The 22221-nt window shown below is 49.6% G+C and overlaps 2 protein-coding genes across 6 annotated transcripts; both read right to left on the reverse strand.

Annotated features, from left to right (window-relative positions):
• Positions 1–452: 452 nt before the first annotated feature.
• Positions 453–17612, reverse strand: ANKRD23 (ankyrin repeat domain 23). Of its 3 annotated transcripts, none has more exons than XM_074332560.1 (9): positions 17483–17612; positions 3956–4102; positions 3662–3790; positions 2991–3122; positions 2647–2745; positions 2460–2558; positions 2225–2323; positions 2041–2139; positions 453–1951 (listed from the first exon to the last, which is right to left on the reverse strand). In XM_074332560.1, exons 1-9 carry the CDS (start codon positions 17498–17500, stop codon positions 1859–1861), a joined length of 915 nt encoding a protein of 304 aa, XP_074188661.1. In that variant the 5' UTR covers positions 17501–17612; the 3' UTR covers positions 453–1858. The 3 variants fall into 3 exon arrangements, with proteins under 3 accessions (XP_074188661.1, XP_019572068.1, XP_074188660.1); XM_019716509.2 differs by lacking the exon at positions 17483–17612 and adding an exon at positions 5238–5387; XM_074332559.1 differs by lacking the exon at positions 17483–17612 and adding an exon at positions 5079–5230.
• ANKRD39 (ankyrin repeat domain 39) lies at positions 3964–21520 on the reverse strand. Of its 3 annotated transcripts, none has more exons than XR_002136235.2 (5): positions 21363–21520; positions 18058–18161; positions 17483–17686; positions 7756–7966; positions 3964–4102 (listed from the first exon to the last, which is right to left on the reverse strand). XR_002136235.2 is itself a non-coding variant. In XM_074332561.1 (5 exons), the coding sequence occupies exons 2-5, from the start codon at positions 18263–18265 to the stop codon at positions 7823–7825; spliced, it is 456 nt and encodes a 151-aa protein (XP_074188662.1). In that variant the 5' UTR covers positions 18266–18348; positions 21363–21496; the 3' UTR covers positions 6939–7822. The 3 variants fall into 3 exon arrangements, 2 of the variants coding, with proteins under 2 accessions (XP_074188662.1, XP_019572069.1); XM_074332561.1 differs by lacking the exon at positions 3964–4102 and adding an exon at positions 18262–18348 and having other exon boundaries at positions 6939–7966; positions 21363–21496; XM_019716510.2 differs by lacking the exon at positions 3964–4102 and having other exon boundaries at positions 6939–7966.
• Positions 21521–22221: the final 701 nt, after the last annotated feature.

Genomic DNA, 22221 nt, shown 5'->3' on the forward strand with positions numbered 1-22221 from the left:
TTGAAGCAATTCTAAATGGTCCTGCTTTTAATTTTGTTTATATGGTCACTGCTAATATGTAGGTCTTTATCTTATATCCTGAGATCTTACTGAACTCCTTTATTCTAGATTCCTTAGGATATCCTACATAGACGAGTGTGGCGTCCACATGGTAATGTTGATACCCGTGTCCCACCCCAGGGATTCTGATTTAATTGTCTGGATATCAGTACTTTTAAAACTTTTCCTCATGGTTCTAATAAGCAGCTGAGGCTGAGAACCACTGCATTGAACTTGTCCATCAACGAGTAGAGATGCTGCAGTGCATGCGCCAACTGCCCAGCCTGCCTTTCTGCACTCGGGCCTGTCATGCTGTCAGGCCGCATGGACAGGCTTGTGCTTGGCTGCTGAGGAACACAAGGCCTGGGCCTGATGGCCTGGCCCCTCCCAGCCCAGAGCACACGACTAGGCTATGATGGATAACCAACCAGTTTTAATGAACACAAAGTATCAATATGTATAAAAAGGTATTTTTGTCAGTCACGTAAGTGTCCCCACTTTCTAGATGGGGAGTCGTCTTCTCCATGGACTAGAATACCTGTTTCTCCTAGGAGCCCCGCGTCTGGGTAAACGCTGGCTGTGTCCCCACAGGGCAGGGGCTGCCCAAGGGAAGGGAAGCTGTGGGGCTCTAGCCAGCTTTTTCACACAGTAAGTTCTGAGAGGCCACCGACGTTAGACTAATAACTGCTGCAGATGGATGGCAGCCCAGGTGCCTTAGTAGGTGAGGAAGACTAAACCATCATGGAGCCCTTCCTCATCCTACGGCTGTTTAGAGCCAAATTCTTTTAAGATTCAGTCTCTGGCATGTAAGGACCCATCCCTGCCAGGAGCACATCTACACCAGCACAACTTGAAGCACAGCGGACGGATCCGTTAGGATCGCCCATGTGGAACCGGGTCCTACACAGACCCCCAATTAGCAGCTGGGGTGGGAGCAAGTGTTCCTCTGCCTGCCCTGCGGGCGGAGCTTGGTGTCCCACCTTGGAGGTGGCATAACGCAGACCAGCTGCGGGGTCCAGGCAGGAGCTCACACTCCAGTGCCAGGGCGGCGTTAGTGCCAGAGGAAAAATAGGGTCACGGGCCACCTCCCCAAAAGCTGAGTGGGCCACAAGCAACCCCCTGCATCCAGGCACTTTACCCCACAAGGAGAGCCACCAGCTGGTCAGCTAAAGTGGCGGGCGGGCAGGCCTGACCGAAGCCTTCAGACAGTGAGCACAGGGTTCCCTAAGGTATGAGCTCCAGCTCCTCAGCCTTAGGGCTTCTGAGGCAACCAGGGGGTGGCGGGCCTCAGACCTGCTGAGCACCCTCCAGCCCCAACACCAGAGTCCCCAAGACCAAAGTTGCCAGGGGCCGCCCCAGACGCCATCAGGGTTGCTGCTGATAGGAATGGAGTCCATGAGAAACCCCCGCCCCAGGCGTCGGCCAGCTGCAGGATGCCTGGCACCTGTGGCCTGGATGGCAGCTGAGCCACCACCCGACAGGAAACGCCCGTGGGGATGGAGGCTCAGGACTCCCCTGTGCTGCAGCCCGGGCTCCCAGGCATGGCTGCGGCGCCTCATCTGCACCCACCCTGTCCCCTGCTCGCCCTCCCCACCACGGGTCTCTGTGGCAGCCTCCCTAGTTGGCACCCTCACAGGGAGCAGTTGTCCCTGAGACTGGGAACCAGGCCGGGGCTGGGACTCGGAGCTGCTCCCCAGTCCTGACAGGGCCACTTGGGAGCAATTGGGTCAGGTCAGAACTATAGGCGTGAGGATGGGGGCAGGGGGGGCAGGGGGACCAGGGGACGGAATGGCGGCTGAGTGGCCCTGCAGGGCTGCTGTCATCGGGTGCGAGGATGCCCCACGTGGGCCTGCAGAGCCTCCCGGATGCCTCGCTGCCAGTCTCGTGCCAGCTGCACTGGGGTGACGGAAGCCTGGGGACGAGGGTGCTGGGTCAGTCGTCACCTCGCAAGCGCCCCGGGGGGCCCGCACGCCCACCGTCCTCAGGGCCTGTGGGGCTCACCTGGTTCCGCACGCCCAGCGGGGCTCCATAGAGCAGCAGGACCGTCATGGCTCTGTAGTGGCCGTGCCGCACAGCCTCGTGCAGAGCTGTGTCACCTTCCTGTGGAGAGGGGACATCATGCTCCGGCCCTCCCCAGCCCCAGGAAGGGCCATCCCCACTGGAGCAGCCACAAACAAGCGCCCACCTTGTCCTGTGCATCCATCTGGGCCCCACACGCGATGAGGTGCTCCAGGCACTCACAGTGCCCCGTGCGCACGGCCACGTGCAAGGGGGTGCTCCAGATCTGGGGGTGTGCGGCAGTGCCTGTTGCTCTGCATGGCGAGGCCCACACCCATGCCCACGCCCAAGGGCTGGGACAGTGTCAGCTCCGAGCTGCTCGCTGCCCCCCTGACGGCCCCCACCCCGCAGCGCGCCCTCACCTTGTCCCGGGCGTTGACCTGGGCTCCCTGGTTAAGCAGCTGCTGTAGGATGTCCAGGTGGCCTCCGCGGCAGGCCCAGAACACAGGTGTCCTGTCCAGCTGCAAAACAAAAGCACTGAAGCCCTGACACGCTGTGCGCCGGGCAGGCTGCCTGCCAGGGAGGGGACGGGCCTTCCCCAGTTCTCACCAAGTCGCGAGCGTCCACAGTGGCCCCCGCCTCCAGCAGCTTGTTCACAAGCTGGCTGTGACCTTTCAGACAGGCCCAGTGCAAGGCCGTGCGGCAGAACTGGGAGGTGGAGATGGGGGGGTCAGGTGGAGGGAGCACGGCCACCCTCTAGGGTCCCACCCCTGATCCATTCCCAGAACGGGTGCCCTGAACAGAGCTGCCAGCTGCCCATCACATGGAGGGCCCGCCCCTCCCACCCTCCCAGCTCAGGAAGCGCCGGGACTCGTGGCCCCATCAAACAGAGAAGCGGATCTGCTAGGCCAGGACTAGAGCTGAAGACGGCATCCTGCAGCCACCTGCCCTACCTTGTCATGGGCACTGGGGTCCCCTCCATCTGCCAGGTACTTGTCAATCAGGGCCTCCTGGTTCTCAGCAGCTGCCTTCAGGAACATGTCCAGGCCCACGGGCTCCAGCTGGGCCTGGGGCTGGGGCTGTAGCTGGACAATCAAAGACAAGACCAAAGGGACGCTGTCAGCTTGTACAAATAACAGGTTTTTAAAAACCCACCCCTAGGAGACTCAGGCTGAATAGGCATCAGGGGCCTGTGCCCACCCCCAAGTTCATATGAAGTCCTGACCCCAGAACTTCAGAACATGAGCTGACTTGGAAACTGTCCTTGTAGCTATAACTAGTTGAGGTCATACTGGAGTAGGCTGGTCCTGGATGCGATGGTCCTTATCAAACGGGGACATTTGGAGACAGACATGCACACGGGGAGAGTGCCGTGTGCACACGGAGGCAGTGATGTGTCCATGAGCTAGGACAGGCCTGGACAGAAGGACCCAGCCAGCCAACACCTTCCTCACACGTCCTCCAAGGCCCCGTGCATGGTGCTGGTGGGCAGCCCCAGCAGTCACACACGGGGGTGGGGCGCCAGGATGGGCTGTGTCCAGCTCGTCAGGTGCGGCTGGCAGTGTCCACTCCTCCCCAGGAACTCAAGCCCTGGGTGCGCCCCTACCACCCCGACTGCACCCACCTTAACCACGGGCTCAGGTGCCCTGGGGGGGACTCTGCGTTTCAGTCGTTTTTCTCTTCGTCTTTGAACCAAGTTTTCCAAGTCAGCCAGACTGTCCAGATGAAGTCTGGAACTGGCAAATCTCTCAAGCTGGGGCAGGAAGTGGGCAGAAGACAAAAGACCGTGCGAGCCGTCAGCCCTGGGGCCCGGGGGCAGGCTCTTGCCCTACCCCCCGGCTCTCCCAGGCCCTCACTGCTCAGACCGCAGACCTGCCCATATGGGCCCGGCCACCGCAGGCCGCCCCACACCACTCACTCTCCTCCTCTTCTCCTCTTCCACTTGCTGCCTCTCCCGGGCCACGGCCTCCTGAGGGCCCCGCCTCCAGTCGCTCGGCCAGCCTCCAGGCTCAGAAGCTTCATGTCCACATCCTAACACTTTCCTTTCTTCTCTTTCTCCACTTACCTGTAGGCACAGGACAGGGATCAAGAGGAAAATTAGGAGTCCTTTGAGAACTAGCTATGCAGTAGGGGTCCTGATAAGAGCTGGGTCTGAGGGCTGGCCTGACCCTTCTCAAAGCTTCTCGTGGTCAGCAGCATTGGCATGCTCCCTGCTGGCTCTCACCAGCTGCCGCCTACCCTGTCCTGTCAGCGAGGACACATCTATTTATACTTCTGGACTTGTGTCCAGGCAAGCTCAGGGCACATGACACCTCAGCTTCCCTCAGGGGTTGCTGTCCTCACATTCCTACCAGATCACGCCACACTGCCACCTGACCCCCAGCTCAGGGGCAGAAGATATGCCTCCTGGGTAAAATCCTGAATTCCTGGGTTCAGATCTTGGCTCTTCACGAAGCTGTTTCTTCATCAGTAAATGGGGTTGAACTAGTAGCGCAGGAGCTGTGCCCGGGCAGACGCTCCATTCTGCCCTTCTTCCCGGCCCAGCCCCGGGACAGGACGGCAGGAGCTGGGCGCACTGAGCACTGTGCGTTAGGGGTAGAGAAAGGTTGCGACAGGATGGCAGGGTGCTGGGCTTCCAGCCACAGAGTTCCCTGTCAAAGCAACACTGGTGCCCTAACTCTTGTGGCCACAGCCCCTCCTGCAGAGGCTGTACCACGCTGGGGCCAAGCTGGGCACTGTCACATCCCAGGTCCCCTATGCCCCACCTCACCAAAACGCGTCCCAAAGTGTCACTGGTGTCACCATTTCTCTCACTGCCCAGGGAAGTACACAGCACACTTCTGCCTCCCCATCCAAGGCGGCCGGGCCCCTGGCCCATTTCCAGAGCAATGGCTATCCTGGCAGCTGAGCTAAACTGAGACCCAGCTACACTCGCGTCTCTCAAGGTAACAACACTTGCTATACTCCAGGATTTTCATGTCACCATCACCCGACATGTTTCCCACTCAGTTTCCCTCTTACTCCCTAACCCCCCTTCTCACCACCTCACGTGAAAACCAGGCAGAGCAGAGAAAAACTGCATGTTTCTGTTCTAAAAACCCAGTTCTTGGACCACGGAGGAAGCTGCCTGCCCTCCTTGTTGTGCTGATGGCCTGGGGCATGCAGATGATTGCCTGGCCTCCCCCTACCCATGTCCTTACCAGCTGCTGGACACTGATGACGTCCATGGTCCCCCCGCTCTCCACTCCCCCAGTGAGGGGAGCTGAGCTGTCAGCCCTTTTATAGGGGAGCTGTCTCCTGATGGCAGGCAGGGCGGGACAGAGGCTTCCGCCCGGGCCAGATGACTCTGTGGCTCTGTAACACCCCCTAAAATACCAGCACAGGCCTGCGGCCAAGCAGGGAGAGGAGCTGTTCTGAGCTGAGTCAGGTGCATCCTCACACACCCGCCCATCCCCCCACCTGCTCAGGAGTAGTTCCACCCCAGACACGTGTCCTGGGGTACGTGGGCCGGTGGCCCACATTCAGGGAAAAACAGTTCTCACTCTAAGTCCAGGCACCACTCGTACAAATGAGTCAAGCGTGAGCCTCCACCAGTAGGACTGGCTGCCTGAGACCCTGAAAGGAGGCCAGAATCCTACAGGACCTGGGAAGGACAGGCCCGGGAGGCTGCCCTCTGCCTCAGGGACCCTCACAGCACCTGTAGGAGGAAATCAGGCTTCAAGGGATTTCCCAGCTCCCAGCCAGTCTCAAGGCTGCCCCCTCCTCTTGGTGGCTTCCTGCCCAGGGGCCCCTACTGCTCCCTCACCATGCTGAGGGCCAGTATTAAACTACACCAGCACGGGCCAAGGCCAGTCTGTCATCAACCACAGGCCTCGAAGACCTCTCCTCACCCAACACGCAGGGCCCACCAGACATTGTCCTGGACATGGGGCGTGCCCTTCCCCGGGAGGCAAGGTTGACATCCACTTCAGGTCCAAGTGCACATTAACCGCCAGTTCAGTCACAAAGCCAAACTTCCTGGTTGTCCCTAAGATGCCAGTGTGCCCTTCACCTGCTGTGCCTTGAACTCTGCCTTGACCTTTGAAGGGGAATCCGATAGTCAGTAAATAAGGCTCCAGACTCGGAGCCACATGAGCAGAGATGACCAAAACGAGGGGGGTAGCTGAGGTCAAGAACAGCCCAAGGCCCCAAAGGGCTGCCAACGGTCTCAGCCATGGCTGGCTAGCTGGCTGGCTGCGTAAGCCAGTTCTGAGACAGCTTCTTAAAGAAGCTCGGTCCTTACACTTCAGGGTGTTTTCTCGGAGATTTCTTGCCTTTGGTTATGAGGGAGAGTTACATAGACCTGCATGAGGGTGAGCAGACAAGAAAAAGCCTTTAGCTCTGGGCTCCACTGCATCCAAGTCCCTTCTTTCCATATCCCCAGACAGGCTTCCTCTGAAATTCTCAGCGGAAAACCAGCTTCTTCCACATGAAACTAACTGGTATTAACTCTGACTGATTAAAAAAATGGCTCCGTGTAAAAAAATCCAAACACAGCAAATACAGCTCCAAAAGACCCCCTGACTAACTACTGTCCCCAGTGGGCCCTGGGACCACGGGCGCCGATCTGCTACATGCCCTCAGGACTTGGTGCCTGTACATACATGTTTCTATAGGCACTGTGCTGTGGCCACGCTCAGCACGCTTCCTGCGCAAGCGCACACTGGCCACTGCACTGCGCTCCAGGATATGCGCCAGAATGGGGCAGCTTCCCCACAGCAGCACCTGGTGACTCTTCTTTATTTTATATCACACCCCGTCAGTCAGGGCCTCCCAGGGGGCACAACTCGTAACCGCCTCTGGAAATACGCATCTTTGTAGACATGGAGGACTATTTCTGTAGACAGAAGTCAGATTATTGGCCCTGTTCATTTACATTTTAATAGATATCACCGAACTGCCATCTACAGTGGCTTTATCAATTTCCATGAACCGGTATCAACAAAGTTAAGACAAGTGACAGTACGAAAGGGGAAAAATACCTATATATATACTCATATATATAAAACATAGGATCAATATCCATAATACATAAACAACTCCCATGAATCAATAAACAGAAAAATCATTTAAATGGACAAAGGGTACAAACAGGAAGTTCCCCTGGAGACAGGTGCTCAACCTCACTCGTCCTCAGCACAACAAGACAAAACCGTAGCACTTTCAAATCTATCCGACTGTCAAAATTACGCTTTACAAACGAGTGCTCATCAGGCTTGGAGGACATGCGATGTGCTGGCAATGTGTCAGGTGCCCTTGCCACTGCTCTCCATATCGGCACCCTTGGAACCTCCACAATGTCTTGGAGGCGGGCCCTGTTATCATCCTTATTTTACAGAAGAGGAAATGGGGACTGCCGGGTAAAGTGACTTACCAAGGTCACTCAGCTAGAAAGCTACTTTTAATTTGTCACATATCCATAGCTTCTTCTAATACTTATAGATTTGTTTTTTAATTTAGATCTTGAAATCTACTCAAAATTTAACTGTGAACATGGGACAAGGTAAGGATATAACTTTATTTCCCAAACGGATAGATATTTCCATGTGGACTCATTTAGAATAGGACCCCCTGCCCAGGCTTCAGCACTTGCAGCCCCACTCAATCTGCTCCCTCACCCCCAGTGGCCAAAATGGGTCTCCAGGCCTCAGTTTCCCACCCTGCAGCACTGATGCTGACCAAGGCAGGGGCCTGATGACCTAGTCTGTGTAGCCTTCATGGCAGCCGGAAACAGAAGAGTGGCGGTTCAGCTGGCCAGCAGGTCGCGCAGGTCACTGTTGCAGGGCAGCAGGTCATATGCTAGTCGTGCCTTCCGGTCCCTGACAGCCTTCAGGGCGGGGCTGTGCTGCAACAGGAGGGAGCAGATGTCCACGTGACCCTTCTCAGCAGCCTGTGGGGAGAGGCCTGAGTCAAAAGCCACGCCCTCACTGGGCCCTGCTCTTTCTTGTTCCACTTCTGCGGATCTCTGAATCCTAAAAAATGGAGATGCTGCTGTCTGAGTAGAGCTCCCGAGTCCTACCAAATCCCAATAACTTGCAGACAGACTGGCAGAGTACACCAGTGCCATTCTGGCAGTTAGCTTGAGTTTTTCTTTCTTGTGTTCTTCGCTCATGGACATTCTGCTTTGTCCAGGCGGCACATTAAAGATGAGAGTAGAATCGCGGTCTCTAAACAAACATTTAGAGCATCTACAGGGTGGTAAGCTTCACGAGCACAGGAGATATCAAACACGGACCCTGCCCCACAGGGACAGACAAAATCGGGCCGAGGTTCCCAGTTCTTCTCCTTTGAGACAGATGTTCCCAGTCCAGATGTCAACTACTAAACTACTTCCTCCAAAAAATAACAGCTAAGAGATTGACACAGATTATCTTACTTCACTTTTACAGTAACCATCAGAGGTAGGAACTATCATTATTCCCACTTTACAAATGAAGAAACTTAGCTGACTTGCCTAAGGCCACAGAGCTATTGTGGCAGCCTGGGGGTTATAAAGTAGGTCTATCTGAACTCTTAACAACTATATGATACCACTGTATTCCCTACTCCTCCCAACAAACTGATGGACTACAGGGGCTTTTGAGAGGTATCAAAATTAATATCAGTAGCAATCGCCATCCCAAATTGGAATCCATATATTTTTAAGCAGGTTCTCTTGAGTGCAGACCCAGGCTCTCAATTCTGTTGCCTCAATATAGGTGGTGGTATGTAGTGAGCAGTTGTGAGATGCATTCCAAGTAATCTTTTGCGAAAAGACAAAAGTGCCAATGTATACAAATAGTTTATTTAAAAAAAGAGAGAGAGGTCCAAGATAGCGGTGGCGTTAGGAAGATGCTGAACTCACGCCCTCTGATGAACACACTGAAACATACACTCATGTAGAGAGCAAGGCCTCCTGAGAACAACCCAGGGCAACTGAGCAGCTTCTGCACAGCAGACAGAAACCGTACAGAGAAGGCTGGGTAACCACAGGAGCCCTCCGGTGTGTTCATCAGAGGGCGTGAGTTCAGCATCTTCCTAACGCCACCGCTATCTTGGACCTCTCTCTCGTTTTTTTAAATAAACTATTTGCATACATTGGCACTTTTGTCTTTTTGCAAAAGATTACTTGGAATGCATCTCACAACTGCTCACTACATACCACCACCTATATTGAGGCATTAGAGGGGCTGGTGAACACCACTGTTTATGTGCCCCTCCACCCCCATGACCTCCAAGGGGAGGCGGGAGCTCCATCCAGGTGCTCTGGCCTACCTGCAAGACCGCCGCAGCGCGCCTAGGGCCCATTTTGGCTCCGAACAAAGGGAGCAAGCAGGACCACCGGGGCGTCAACACACACACTTGGCCTCCCCACCTGGCGCCTCTCCAGCCCAGTAGGCCAGTGCCCTGGGTGCCATAAGCACCCGCCTGGCTCCAACCAGCCTGCCCAAACCACCCAGCACACAGAGCCCACAAAGACCCCGTTTCTACACGAGGCCACTTTATACAGACTGAAAGTGAAGGGATGACAGGATATTGAAAGCAAATAGAAATGAAAAGAAAACTGGGGCAACAATACTCATATCAGACAAAATAGCCTTTAAAATGAAGAATGTAGGGGCCGGCCCAGTGGCTCAGGCGGTTAGAGCTCCATGCTCCTAACTCTGAAGGCTGCTGGTTCGATTCCCACATGGGCCAGTTCAATTCTCAACCACAAGGTTGCCGGTTCAACTCCTCGAGTCCCGCAAGGGATGGTGGGCTCCGCCCCCTGCAACTAAGATTGAACACGGCACCTTGAGCTGAGCTGCCGCTGAGCTCCCGGATGGCTCAGTTGGTTGGAGCGCATTCTCTCAACCACAAGGTTGCCCGTTCGACTCCCGCAAGGGATGGTGGGCTGTGCCCCCTGCAATAGCAACGGCAACTGGACCTGGAGCTGAGCTGCGCCCTCCACAACTAAGACTGAAAGGACAACAACTTGAAGCTGAACGGCACCCTCTACAACTAAGATTGAAAGGACAACAACTTGACTTGGAAAAAAGTCCTGGAAGTACACACTGTTCCCCAATAAAGTCCTGTTCCCCTTCCGCAATAAAAAATCTTAAAAAAAAAAAAATCTAAAATGAAGAATGTAAAAAGAGACAAAGAAGGACATCACATAGTGATAAAGGGGCCAATCCAAGAAGAGGACCTAACAATCATGCACCCAACATGCATCTATGCACCCAACATAGAAATACCTAAACATATAAAGCAATTATTAATGGACATAAAGGAAGAAATCTACAGTAATACAATAGTAGGGGACTTTAATACCCCTCTCACATCAGTGGATAGGTCATCCTGACATAAAATTAGTAAGGAAATAATGGCCTTAAATGATCCATTATACGAGATTGACTGAATAGACATTTGTAGAACATTTTATCCCAAAACTGCAGAATACTTATTTTTTTCAAGTGCACATGAAACATTCTCCAGGATAGACCACATATTAGGCCACAAAATAAGCCTCAATAAATTCAAGAAGATTAAAATCATAAGAAGAATGTTAACCAAAAATAGCATGAAACTAGCCATCAACTACAAAATGAAAACTGGAAAACACACAAATATGTGGAGACTAAACAACATATTACTAAACAATCAATGGATCAAAAAGAATATCAAACAGGAAACAAAAACTACTTTGAGACAAACGAAAATGAAAACACAAATTTCCAAAATTATGGGTTTCAGCAACAGCAGTTCTAAGAGGCAAGTTTATAGCTATACAGGCCTACCTCAAGAAACAAGAAAAATCCCAAATAAACAATCTAACTTTATATCCAAAGGAACTAGAAAAAGAACAAAACCCTAAATAAATGGAAGGAAATAGTAAAGATCAGAATGGAAATAAACAAAATAGAAATTAAAAAACAATAGAAAACATCAATGAAACTAAGAGCTGGTTCTTCGAAAAGATAACCAAAACTGACAAACCTTTAGCTAAACTCACAAGAAGAGAGACAGCCCAAGTAAATAACATCATAAGGGAAAGAGAAGTTACAACCAACACCACAGAAATACAAAGGATCATTAAACAATACTATGAAATTATATGCCTAAGAACTGGACAACCTAGAAGAAATTGATACATTTCTAGAAGCATACAGCCTTTGAAGGATAAACCAGAAAGAAACAGAAAATCTAAACAGACTGATTACTAGCAATGAAACTGAAGCAGTAATAAAAAAACTCCTGGGGGCAGCCAGATGGCTCAGTTGGTTAGAGCCTGAGCTCTGAACAACAGGGTTACCGGTTCGATTCCCACATGGGCCAGTGAGCTGCGCCCTCCACAACTAAATTGAAGGCAGTGAGCTGCCGCTGAGCTGCCAGAAGGACGGCTGGATGGCTCAGTTGGTTAGAGTGCGAGCTCTCAACAAGGTTGCTGGCTCAATTCCCACATGGGATGGTGGGCTACACCCCCTGCAACTAAGACTGAAAATGGCAACTGGACTTGGAGCTGAGCTGTGCCCTCCAGAGAAATACACTGTTCTCCAATATTCCCAAATTAAATAATAATAATAATAATAATAATATAGGGCCGGCCCGGTGGCTCAGGTGGTTGGAGCACTGTGCCCCTAACACCGAGGTCACCAGTTCGATTTCCACATGGGCCAGTGAGCTGCGCCCTCTACAGCTAAGATTGTGAACTACAGCTCTCCCTGGAGCTGGGCTGCCATGAGCAGCCAGATGTTGGCGTGAGATGCTGTGAGCTGCTGTGTGCTGCCAGGAGTGACTGGCAGCCATCGTGAGCGGCCAGCGTGAGCTGCTGTGTGCCACCATGAGTGGCTGGTGGCCAGCGTGAGTGGCCAGCAGCCATCGTGAGCAGCCGACAGCTGGCGAGAGCTGCCGTGGGCTGCTGTGAGCAACTGATCGTCGACTGGCGACTAATCTTGCCTCAGCCCAGGGGAGCGCAAGGCTCATAACACCAGCATGGGCCAGGGAGCTGTGTCCTACACAACTAGGCGGAGAAACAGCGGCTTGAACCTGAGTGCATGGGAGGAGGAAGAAGGGGGGAATACATATATCTCTCTCACTGATTTAAAAACAAAAACACAAAACAAAAAAAACTCCCAACAATCAAATCTAGGACCAAACATTTAAAGAGGAATTAATATCTATCCATCTCAAACTATTCCAAAAAATTGAAGAGTGAGAAATGCTTCCAAACTCATTCTACAAAGCCAGCATTACACTGATACCAAAACCAGACAAATATATTACAAAAGAAAATTACAGGCCAATATTGATTAACATAAATGGTAAAAATTCTTAACAAAATATTAGCAAACCAGATTCAACAATACATTAAAAGGATTATATATCATGATCAAGTGGGGTTTATCACAGGCATGCAAGGATAGTTCAACATCCAAAAATCAATCAACACAATCCATTATATCAACAAAATGAAGGATAAAAATCATGATTACCTCAAAAGATGCAAAAAAAGCATTTGACAAAATTCAACATCCTTTGATAAAAACTCTCAACAAAGTGTGTATAGAGGGAACATGCCTCAACATAAAGGCCATATATGACAAACTCACAGCTAATATCATACTCAATGGAGAAAAGCTGAAAGGTTCTCCTCTAAGATCAGAAAGAAGACAAAGATGCCCACTTTCACCATCACTTCTATTCAACATAGTACTGGAAGTCAGACAAAAAAAGGAAATAAAAGGCATCTAAATTGGAAAGGAATAAGTAAAACTCTCATTATTTGCAGATGACATGATACTATATATAGAAAACCCTAAAGACTCCACCAAAAAACTATTAGAATAAATGAATTCAGTAAAGTTGCAGGATACAGAATCAATATACAGAAATCTGTTGCGTTTCTACAGAACAATAATGAACGATCAGAAGGAGAAACTGAGAAAACAATCCCATTGACAATGGCATCAAAAAGCATAAAATACCTAGGAATAAATTTAACCAAAGAGAAGAAAGACCTGTACTCTGAAATCTATAAGACATTGACAAAAGAAACTGAAGAAGACACAAATAAATGGAAGGATATATCCTGCTCATGGACTGGAAAGATTAATATTGTTAAAATAGCCTTACTGTCTAAATAAATCAATATACGGATTCAATGCAATCCCTATTAAAATAGTCATGGCATTTTTCACAAAACTAGAACAACTAATCTTAAAATTTATGTGGAACCAAACATTTCCCCAAATAACCAACGAAGTCTTGAGAAAGAACAAAGTGGGAAGTATCATGCTCCCTGATTTCAAACTATACTACAAAGCTATAGTAATCAAAATAGCATAGTGCTGCCATAAAAACAGACACATAGATGAATAGAACAGAATAGAGCCCAGAATAAACCCATGCCTATATGGTCAATTAATCTGCAACAAAGGAGGTAAGAATATACAATGGGGTAAAAGTCTCTTCAAAAATGGGGAGATACACGCAAAAAATGAAAGCACACCACTTTCTTACACCATACACAAAAGTAAACTCAAAATGGATTCAAGACTTAAATGTAAGACCTGAAACCATAAAAATTCTAGAAGAAAACATAGGCAGTAAACTCTTTGACATTGGTCTTAGCAATATCTTTTTGGATATGTCTTCTTAGGCAAAGGCAACAAAAGCAAAAATAAACAAATGGGATTACATCAAACTAAAAAGTTTTTGCACAGCAAAGGAAACCATCAACCGAATGGGAGAAGATATTTGCCAATGATACATCTGATAAGGGGTTAATATCCAAAATATATGAAGAACTCATACAACTTAACATCAATAAAACAATCCAAGTAGAAAATGAGCAGAGGACCTGAACAGACATTTCTCCAAAGAGGACATACAGATGGCCAACAGACATATGAAAAGATGTTCAATGTCACTAATCTCCAGGGAAATGCAAATCAAGATGACAATGAGATATTGCCTCACACCTCTCAGAACAGCTATCATAAAAAAACCAACCAAAACAAATGTTGGTGGGGATGTGGAGAAAAGGGAACCCTCATGCACTGTTGGTGGGATTGCAAATTGGTACAGCCGCTATGAAAACAGTATGGAAGTTTCTCACAAAATTAAAAACAGGACTACTATATGACCTAGCAATTCCACTTCTGGGTATTTAGCTGAAGAAAACAAAAACAGTTAAGTTGAAAAGATTCCACGCCCCCCCCCCCCCCGCCCCTGTTCATTGCAGCATTATTTACAATAGCCAAGCTATGGAGGCAACCCAAGTGCCCATCAATAGATGACTGGATAAAAAAGTGGTACAGATAGACAATGGAATATTACTTGGCCATAAAAAAGAATGAAAGAATGAAATCTTGCCATCTGCAACAACATGGATGGACCTAGAGTATTATGCTGAATGAAATAAATCAGTCAGAGAAAGAGAAATACCATATGATTTCACTTATATGTTGATATAGAAAACAAAATAAATGAACAAACCAAACAGAAACAAACTCATAGAGAATAAATTGATGGTTACCAGGTAGGAGGGGAGTTAGGGAGATGGGTGAAAAAGGTGAAGAGATTAAGAAGTACAAATTACCAGTTATAAAAACAGCCACAGGGATGTAAAGTAAAGCACAGGGAATATAGTCAATAATATGGTAATAACTATGTATAGTGCTAGGCCGCACTTTACAAGTTATATAAATGTCTAACCACTATGTTGTATACCTGAAACCAACATAATATTGGAGGTCAACTGTAATAGAAAAAGTTTCACAAATTTAAAAGAAAGAAAATACTGCATGCCATCCAGATGCTGGGTATATCCATGCCAGTGTCCTACCTGTAAACATCCACCATGTGATTTACGACAGTAAAACGTCTGAGCAGCACCAGTTCAGACCATTAAGAAATAAGCAACCTGGGGTGGCCAATTAGCTCAGTTGGTTAGAGTGTGGTGCTGATAACACAAAGGTTACCGATTTGATCCCCACATGGGCCACTGTGAGCTGCGCCCTCCAAAAAGGAAGGAAGGAAGGAAGGAGGGAGGGAGGGAGAGAGAGAGGGAGAGAGGGAGGGAGGGAGGGAGGGAGGGAGGGAGGGAAGGGAGGGAGGGAGGGAGGGAGGAAGGGAGGGAGGGAGGGAGGAAGGAAGGGGAAGCAACCTGCCTCTCCAACTGTCAAGGCCCTTCAAACAAAATAAAACACAACATCTAGCTGTTCACTCAGCACATACTCCCTGAGCACCTGTGCCTGGTGCTGGGGCTGTAACAGTAAACAAGGTCAAGTCCTTGTTGTCTCTCAGGAGAGACAGGCTCCAACAGGGAATTTCAAGGTGGAGAAGAGTTAGGGAAAGTCAAGTGCAGGGTGCTCTAGGGCATCCAGTTGGGTGAGCGCCTTGTGTCAGAGGAACAGGTCTCTGGGATCCTGTTGTAGAAGCTGTCGAAGCTGAGATCTAGAAGGAAGGATGGAAACAGCCAGGTGAAAAACAGGAGAGGAGAGGCATCCCGGGGGATGAGCTTGATTTATATGGCCCTGGAGTGTCAGAACAGCAGCGTCAGGAGACTGAAAAAGACTAGCAGGGCCTGCGTGGAAGGGAGAAGGGGACGAGAGCTCTAAATAACTGGAGGAGGGAAATGCTTACGTCTTCTCTTGAAGTACACACAGGTATATGTTACTTCAGGAAACTTTGGACAATGAAATATTTATACGTCTGGCTTCCTCAGACTAACGCTGGTCCTTGAAATGGCCTTCGCCCCACTTTTTAATTGTGGTAAGAACAAATACAGCAAGATCTACTTGGTAACAAGTGTTAGAATGAACCACACAGTATTTATCACACAAGCACAGTGTTGTACAGAATTCCCCAACGGAACCATTTGCACAACTAAAACTTACACCGGTTGACCAGCAACAACCCATCTCCCCCCACCACCCCTGGCAATGCCATTCTACTCTCTACTTCTGTGTCTGACTATTTTATGGATATGCTTCATTTCAGAGGGATCATGTGGTGTAAAACAAAAAAACTGTTACATCTCTTTAAAATGTATCTACTAGTGTCTAAATACCGTTACACAGTGTTACAACCCACTTCTATCACCCATTTAAGAAAAAAGAATAACATGTATTATTTCACAGTTGATTGTAAAAACAATAAAACTAAAACAAGAACTTTATCTCTGTTGCGAGTATCAAGGCTGCTGCACCCACCCAAGCACCTTTCTGTCGCATCACACTGCTGGAGTACAGGTTGCTTGTTGTGGATTTGTCAGCCCTCAGGTCTCCCTGTTCCCAGCAGGGCCAGGGGAGTAGAGCGCATGGAGTCGGAACACTGACTGCTGTCAAGCTTTCCTTCTCCTGGAAATAACGCTCCTCAGTGTGTCTCATCCTCTGTGGCCGAGAACTAGCCACGTGGCCAGGCTCTACGCTAGAGGCATGGGATGTAGTCTGGACTGGACAGCCACTCATGAGAGACATGCCCCGAATGAGACTGGGACCACGACGTTGTACACCTGAAACTAGTCTACTACTGTATGTCAACTGTAACGTAAAATAAATTTTTAAAAAGAGCAAGCACGGATTTTGAGTGGATAGCAAAAAGTGTCAGCCCTGGGTTCTGTTGCTAAGTTAGGCAGACAACCACTTAAATATTTCTGTTTTAATATTCATATCCAGAATTGTGTTTCACAGGCTAGGATTTGAGAATATCCTTTGTGTTACTGGCTGTTTAAGTAAGTAAAGAGAATACATAAATAAATTGAAGAGGAAGGCAGGGGCTAATCGCAGGCTGCTGAACTAGCCGAAGGACTTGGTAAAGCTTCTGAAAGAGTAAGTTCTGGCACAATCAGAACTCTTGCCCAAGCAGGGGCAAGAGAGGAATGATCTACATAAACCACTTCTCAGAGATGCAGAGAAAGTGGGTAAAAGTGGGTGACTTAAGGGAGAGACCTAGAAGACTGAGGGCACTAATTCTAAAATAATTAAAAAAAAAAAAAAAAAAAAAAGACTGAGTGATGAGGGGTTGGGGTAGAAGGGAAACTCATTTTCACGGTATACAGTCTTGTACTATTCAAACTGGTTACCAGTGCACGTATTTTTAGTCGGAAAGTGCAAGGAAATGAGTGCTCTGGCAGCAGTATGGAGAGCGGACTACAGGCACAGGCAAGGGGCAGAAAACAATGGTGTGGAGAAGCATTCCTGACATGTTGCTAAGGGAAAGAGAAAAACGATGCTGCATTGAATTTCAATTTACATGCACAGGAAAAATGCTAGAAAATTACACATTAATCCTAAAGTGATGAAAGGTGAGCACTGAGATTACAAATCGTTTTCCTTTTCTACTTTATGCTTTTCCACTTTGCCCATGTTTCCTACAGTGAACATGTTATAACTTTTATAATGACAAAAAACAAGTTTTTGAAGGGGGAGAGGGGGCATACCTTATGTAGACTGGTCATGCCATCGTCATCTACCAGCCTAGGGTTGGACCCATGTGACAGCAGAAGCCGTGCAATCTCAGTGTGCCCACAGTAGCTGGCCCGGTGCAGGGCAGTGGCACCCCCATGTGTCTGGGCGTCACACTTGGCCCCACTTTCCAGCAGGAACTGGCATACAGCGTAATGCCCATTGCGGCTGGCGTAGTGCTGCAGGGAACAGAGACCGAAGTCACACAGCAGAAGCTGGCAGGCAGCGGGTGGGGAGTGGAGAGAGGATGGACCCCAGAGCGAGAGGCCTGTGCCCTCCAGGGGCCACCTCCATCAGCTGTGGGACCTGGGCAAGCGCCTTCATTTCTAGCATCAGTTTCCTCAATTATTTCTTCCTCACAGGATTGTTATGAAAATGGAATTCAGTAATTGATATAAAGCTCTCACATTGATTTAAAACACCAAGGTTCAGATGACACTTAAACAGAAACCTGCTGGGAGAGAAGAAAGAGAGGGAGAAGACAAAGGTAACCCTCAATCCCCCTCAGACAGCAGGGTCCCCGAGCCCACCTGAGCTCTCCCCAGCTCACCAGAGCTGTGTAGCCGGCCGAGTCGGGCTGACTAGGATCCGTCGCCTTCTGGATTAAATACTTCACTCGGCCCAGGTCTCCATTCAGGGCTGCTGACCAGATTCCTGCGCAAAGACAACCAAAGTATTTGATGACGATAGCGATGACACTAACCGACTGCAGACTTTAAGTCTTTGCTTTACCACTTGACCTCCATTTTCTTACCCATACAGTGGGGAATTCCTTCATTCAACAAATATTAACGGCGCACCTCCTCTGTGCCCAGGATTGCCCTAGGTGCTGGTGAAACACCTGTGAACCAGAAACGGGGCTTGTCTGACCAGGGCAGGAGGATGGGGCAGACACAGAAATCCCTTCTTCCCACTGCAAACACACATAGTAGGTAATGTTTAAAATGTTTGAATGTATGGGGCGGACGGGTGGCTCAGTCGGTTAGAGCACGAGCTCTGGACAGCAGGGCTGCTGGTTCAATTCCCACAAGGGCCAGCGAGCTGCGCCCTCCGCAACTAGAATGAAGTCAATGAGCTGCTGCTCAGCTCCCGGGTGGCCAGATGGCTCAGTTGGTTGGAGCACGGACTCTCAACCACAAGGTTGCAGGTTCTACTGCTCGACTCCCGCAAGGGATGGTGGGCTGCACCCCCTGCAACTAACAACGGCAACTGGACCTGGAGCTGAGCTGCACCCTCCACACCTAAGACTGAAAGGACAACAACTTGAAGCTGAATGGCACCCTCCACAACTAAGACTGAAAGGACAACAACTTGATTTGGAAAAAGTCCTGGAAGTACACATTGTTCCCCAATAAAGTCCTGTTCCCCTTCCCCCCCAATATATATATATATATTTTAAAAAATAAATAAAATGTTTGAATGTATAGTCAAATCAAATTCAAAAGCAAGCAAAGGCCATTGCCAGGTGCCTGACAAAGTGAAAACCACAGCCCAGTGGTGAGCGGACACTGAGTCTGTAGGATGAGGAGTCCTTGGAGATGGACACACACCTCAGGGGCTTTGGCTCCAACGTCTGAGCAGGGTCTGGAGCAAAGGCTGCAGGCCATGTGTGTGGGAAGGAACTAGACAGAGCAAGGCTATGTGCACAAAGCTGGGAGGTGCCATATCCTGGATGAACCGGGACGGGAAAATTGCCACTCTCCTGGCCTGAGTAGCAGCAGGGAGCAAGCCACCATGCCCAAGAACTTCACTCAGCAAATATGTACTGAATACTTACTCTGCATCTGGCACTGTTCTGGGCACTAAGGGTCAGCAGAGAATAAAAGACCTGTCCCCCCCCAAAAAAAAATTTAGTCTTATGGAGCTTAACATTCTAATTAAAGAAGACAGACAAGGAAATATATATATGAAATAAGTTAGGTGGTGCTAAGTGCTATGAAGAAAAATTAAGCAGAGGGGGGTATAGGCAGTGGTCTGGGATGGCATCTCTGATAAGGTGATATTTCAACAGAAACCTAAAGAAAATGAGGAACAGCAGCGCCATTTGACTAGGTGTAAGAAGACAACAAAGGCAGAAGAAACTGAAAAAAATCAGATGCCAGGACCTAGGCAACTTGGAGGTGTGGGACCCATATCTACCTGCATTACCCTCAGGGAGCAAACCCCCAAGCTAAGAATCTGTCATAAAAGCTGACCCAGACAATTGAACGCAGTAAGGGCCAGGCAGAGGCAACTTTTAAACATGCCCTATAAGGATGCCTCTACAGGCCAGCAAAGGCATGTGTGAGAACTTCTTTAAAAAGAGGAGCACGCTGTTGAGCTCAAAGAAGTTGCAAACCCACTGCCAGCAAAACAAATGGGAAAATGCATGCTTCAAAAATTAACCGTAATAGTGCAATCTAAGGCTTTAAAATATTTAATGTGTTCACAGAGATGAAGGAATAGAATCCACAAATCAATAGAATATTAGGAGGAGGGAAAAGAACAGGCAGATCTATAACAAAGTCAATACATTAAAAAGTAGAATCACTGAAATAAAACAATAGATGGTTCAACAGTACTGCAGACCCAAATGAAGAGAGAAATAATGACCTGGAAATCACCCAAATACAGAATGGTAAAAAGAAAAATACTTAAAGAGAGGTAAATAAACATGGAAAAAGACAGAATGTACCAAAATATGTCTAACAGAGGTTTCAAAAACAAAAAATGAGAAACTGAATAGAATGGGACAATGTTTGAAGAGATTACACCTGTGAATTATCCTTAAATAAAGACAACAATGAGTTCTCAGAAGAAAGACCATATTAAATCCCAAGAAGGATTAATAAAAACAAATCCAGCATGGTGAAATGACCAAACATCAAGAATAAAGACAACATGTAAGTCATCAAAAAGAAAAGATTATCACCCACAAAAGTATTATAGTGAGAGAGAATGTGTGTGTGGTGGGGAAACATGCTTACTGAAAAAACCATTAAAGGATATACTTCAGGACAAAGAACCCAGAAAGAAGATATGAAGGGGGAAAAAGTCCACACAACAGATAAGGATCTTTCCTATGTGTTCCAAACAGATAATAAATGAGCAAGCAAACACAACACAAGCACACCTCATTTTACTGTGCTTTGGCACCTCCCAGATGTTGCTTTATTTTACAAACTGAAGGCAAGACCCTCCACCAGCAAAAAGATTATGACTGGCTTTACTGAGACATCCCCTTTTTTCCGTGGTCTGGGACCGAACCGCAGTTATCTCCTAGGTGTGCCTGTAATATCAGATTGTAAAAACTGCTCTGATGAAAGCCAGGTGATCACAGTCACCTGGAGGTGATGGGGCCCTGTTTTGCATTGGTGAGAGTTTCTGGTGCACCGTCACCCCTGGTCAATACTTACCAGAGGCCTGTAGCACCCTCCCAGTTCTAACAATCTCAAAATGTCTCTAGACGTCGCCAAAGACTCTTAAGTAGCATAACTGCTAGTGAGACCCTTCAGGGGCAATGGGAGAGGTGGAGGGAAGAAGGCAGGTGTGAGAAGTGTTACCTCTGCGGCCCCACGGGGAGACCATCAGGCCCTCGACACTGGCCGCATCTGTTCTATATCTAGAGCACACGACCCGACACAGCGGCTCGGAAACGTTCGTTTCCCGCAGCTCTATCCCCTGGGAGGGCGCAGATCCCAGGCCGCCCCTCTCGGACACCCTCGAGGGCCGGAGTCCCCGCGTCGCACCGTGGAGCAGCTGGCCCCGCTTCCCTCCCTGCGCGCCAATAGGCGTTTCAGGGGCCGAGCTCGTGTCGGGCCGGGGCGGGCTCTCGGTGACCCAGGGCGACTGCACCCGGCTCCGTGTCCGCCTCACCCCTCTCGAAGTCCATCTCGTCCAGCGTCTGTCGCGCGCCAGGCGTCGCACCAGAGTGGGCGCAGCAGGGCCCATCAACGCTGGGCCGGGGACCCGCCATGCCGGCCTCAGCTCCACCCAGCCGTTGGGCGCGCACGCGCGCGCGCGCGGTCACCGGACCTGACCAGTCGGCGTCCGCGGCCCCGCCAGGCCGGCCAATCAGGCGCCCGGGCTCTCGCTCGGGAACCAATCGGACGGCGGGGCGGGACTCGGGATTGCGCGCCCCGCCCGAGGTGGCCGTGCTGGGGCGCCTCCAGCCTCAGCTGGGGCTGCAGCGTTGCGCAGTCCTAGACTGGACAACCTGGAGATCGCCCGGGCCTCGGAGGCAAGTGGTGCTCGCCCGAACCCGCCCTCCATGGTGTCCTTGTTCCCTGGTTCCCCGGGTCCTTCACCCCCCTCCCGCATCACCGCGGGCCCCGGAAAACGGCTTACCTTCACCTTGCGACACCCTCCCTCCTCACGCCCCTCCGGCCTATTTGTTGAAAACCCAGGGAAGGCAGGTGCCAAGGAGCAACTGTAAGCCCCCAAAGCAGGGACAGGGCCTTGGGTTGTGCCGACACTCTCACCCCACCGTGGTGCGCGCCTGCTTTATTGAATCAATGTACATAGATCAAAAGCGTCCCGGGCTGATGCCTGACCATGCAGACCCCAGTGCTTCCCTACAGCCGCAAGACGCCTGGGGCTGCAGCCTGTTCCTGGCTGGTCCCCACACCAGTCATGTGTACAGGACACTTCACTTTCACTGCTTTTATCTGTGGGCATGAATTACAGAGTCCAGGCTGGGCCCTTTTTTATTCTTTTCTTTTTTTTGGGGGGGGGG

This window comes from Rhinolophus sinicus, linkage group LG05 (genome assembly GCF_036562045.2).
Source record: "Rhinolophus sinicus isolate RSC01 linkage group LG05, ASM3656204v1, whole genome shotgun sequence".
Classification (NCBI taxonomy): Eukaryota; Metazoa; Chordata; class Mammalia; order Chiroptera; family Rhinolophidae; genus Rhinolophus; species Rhinolophus sinicus.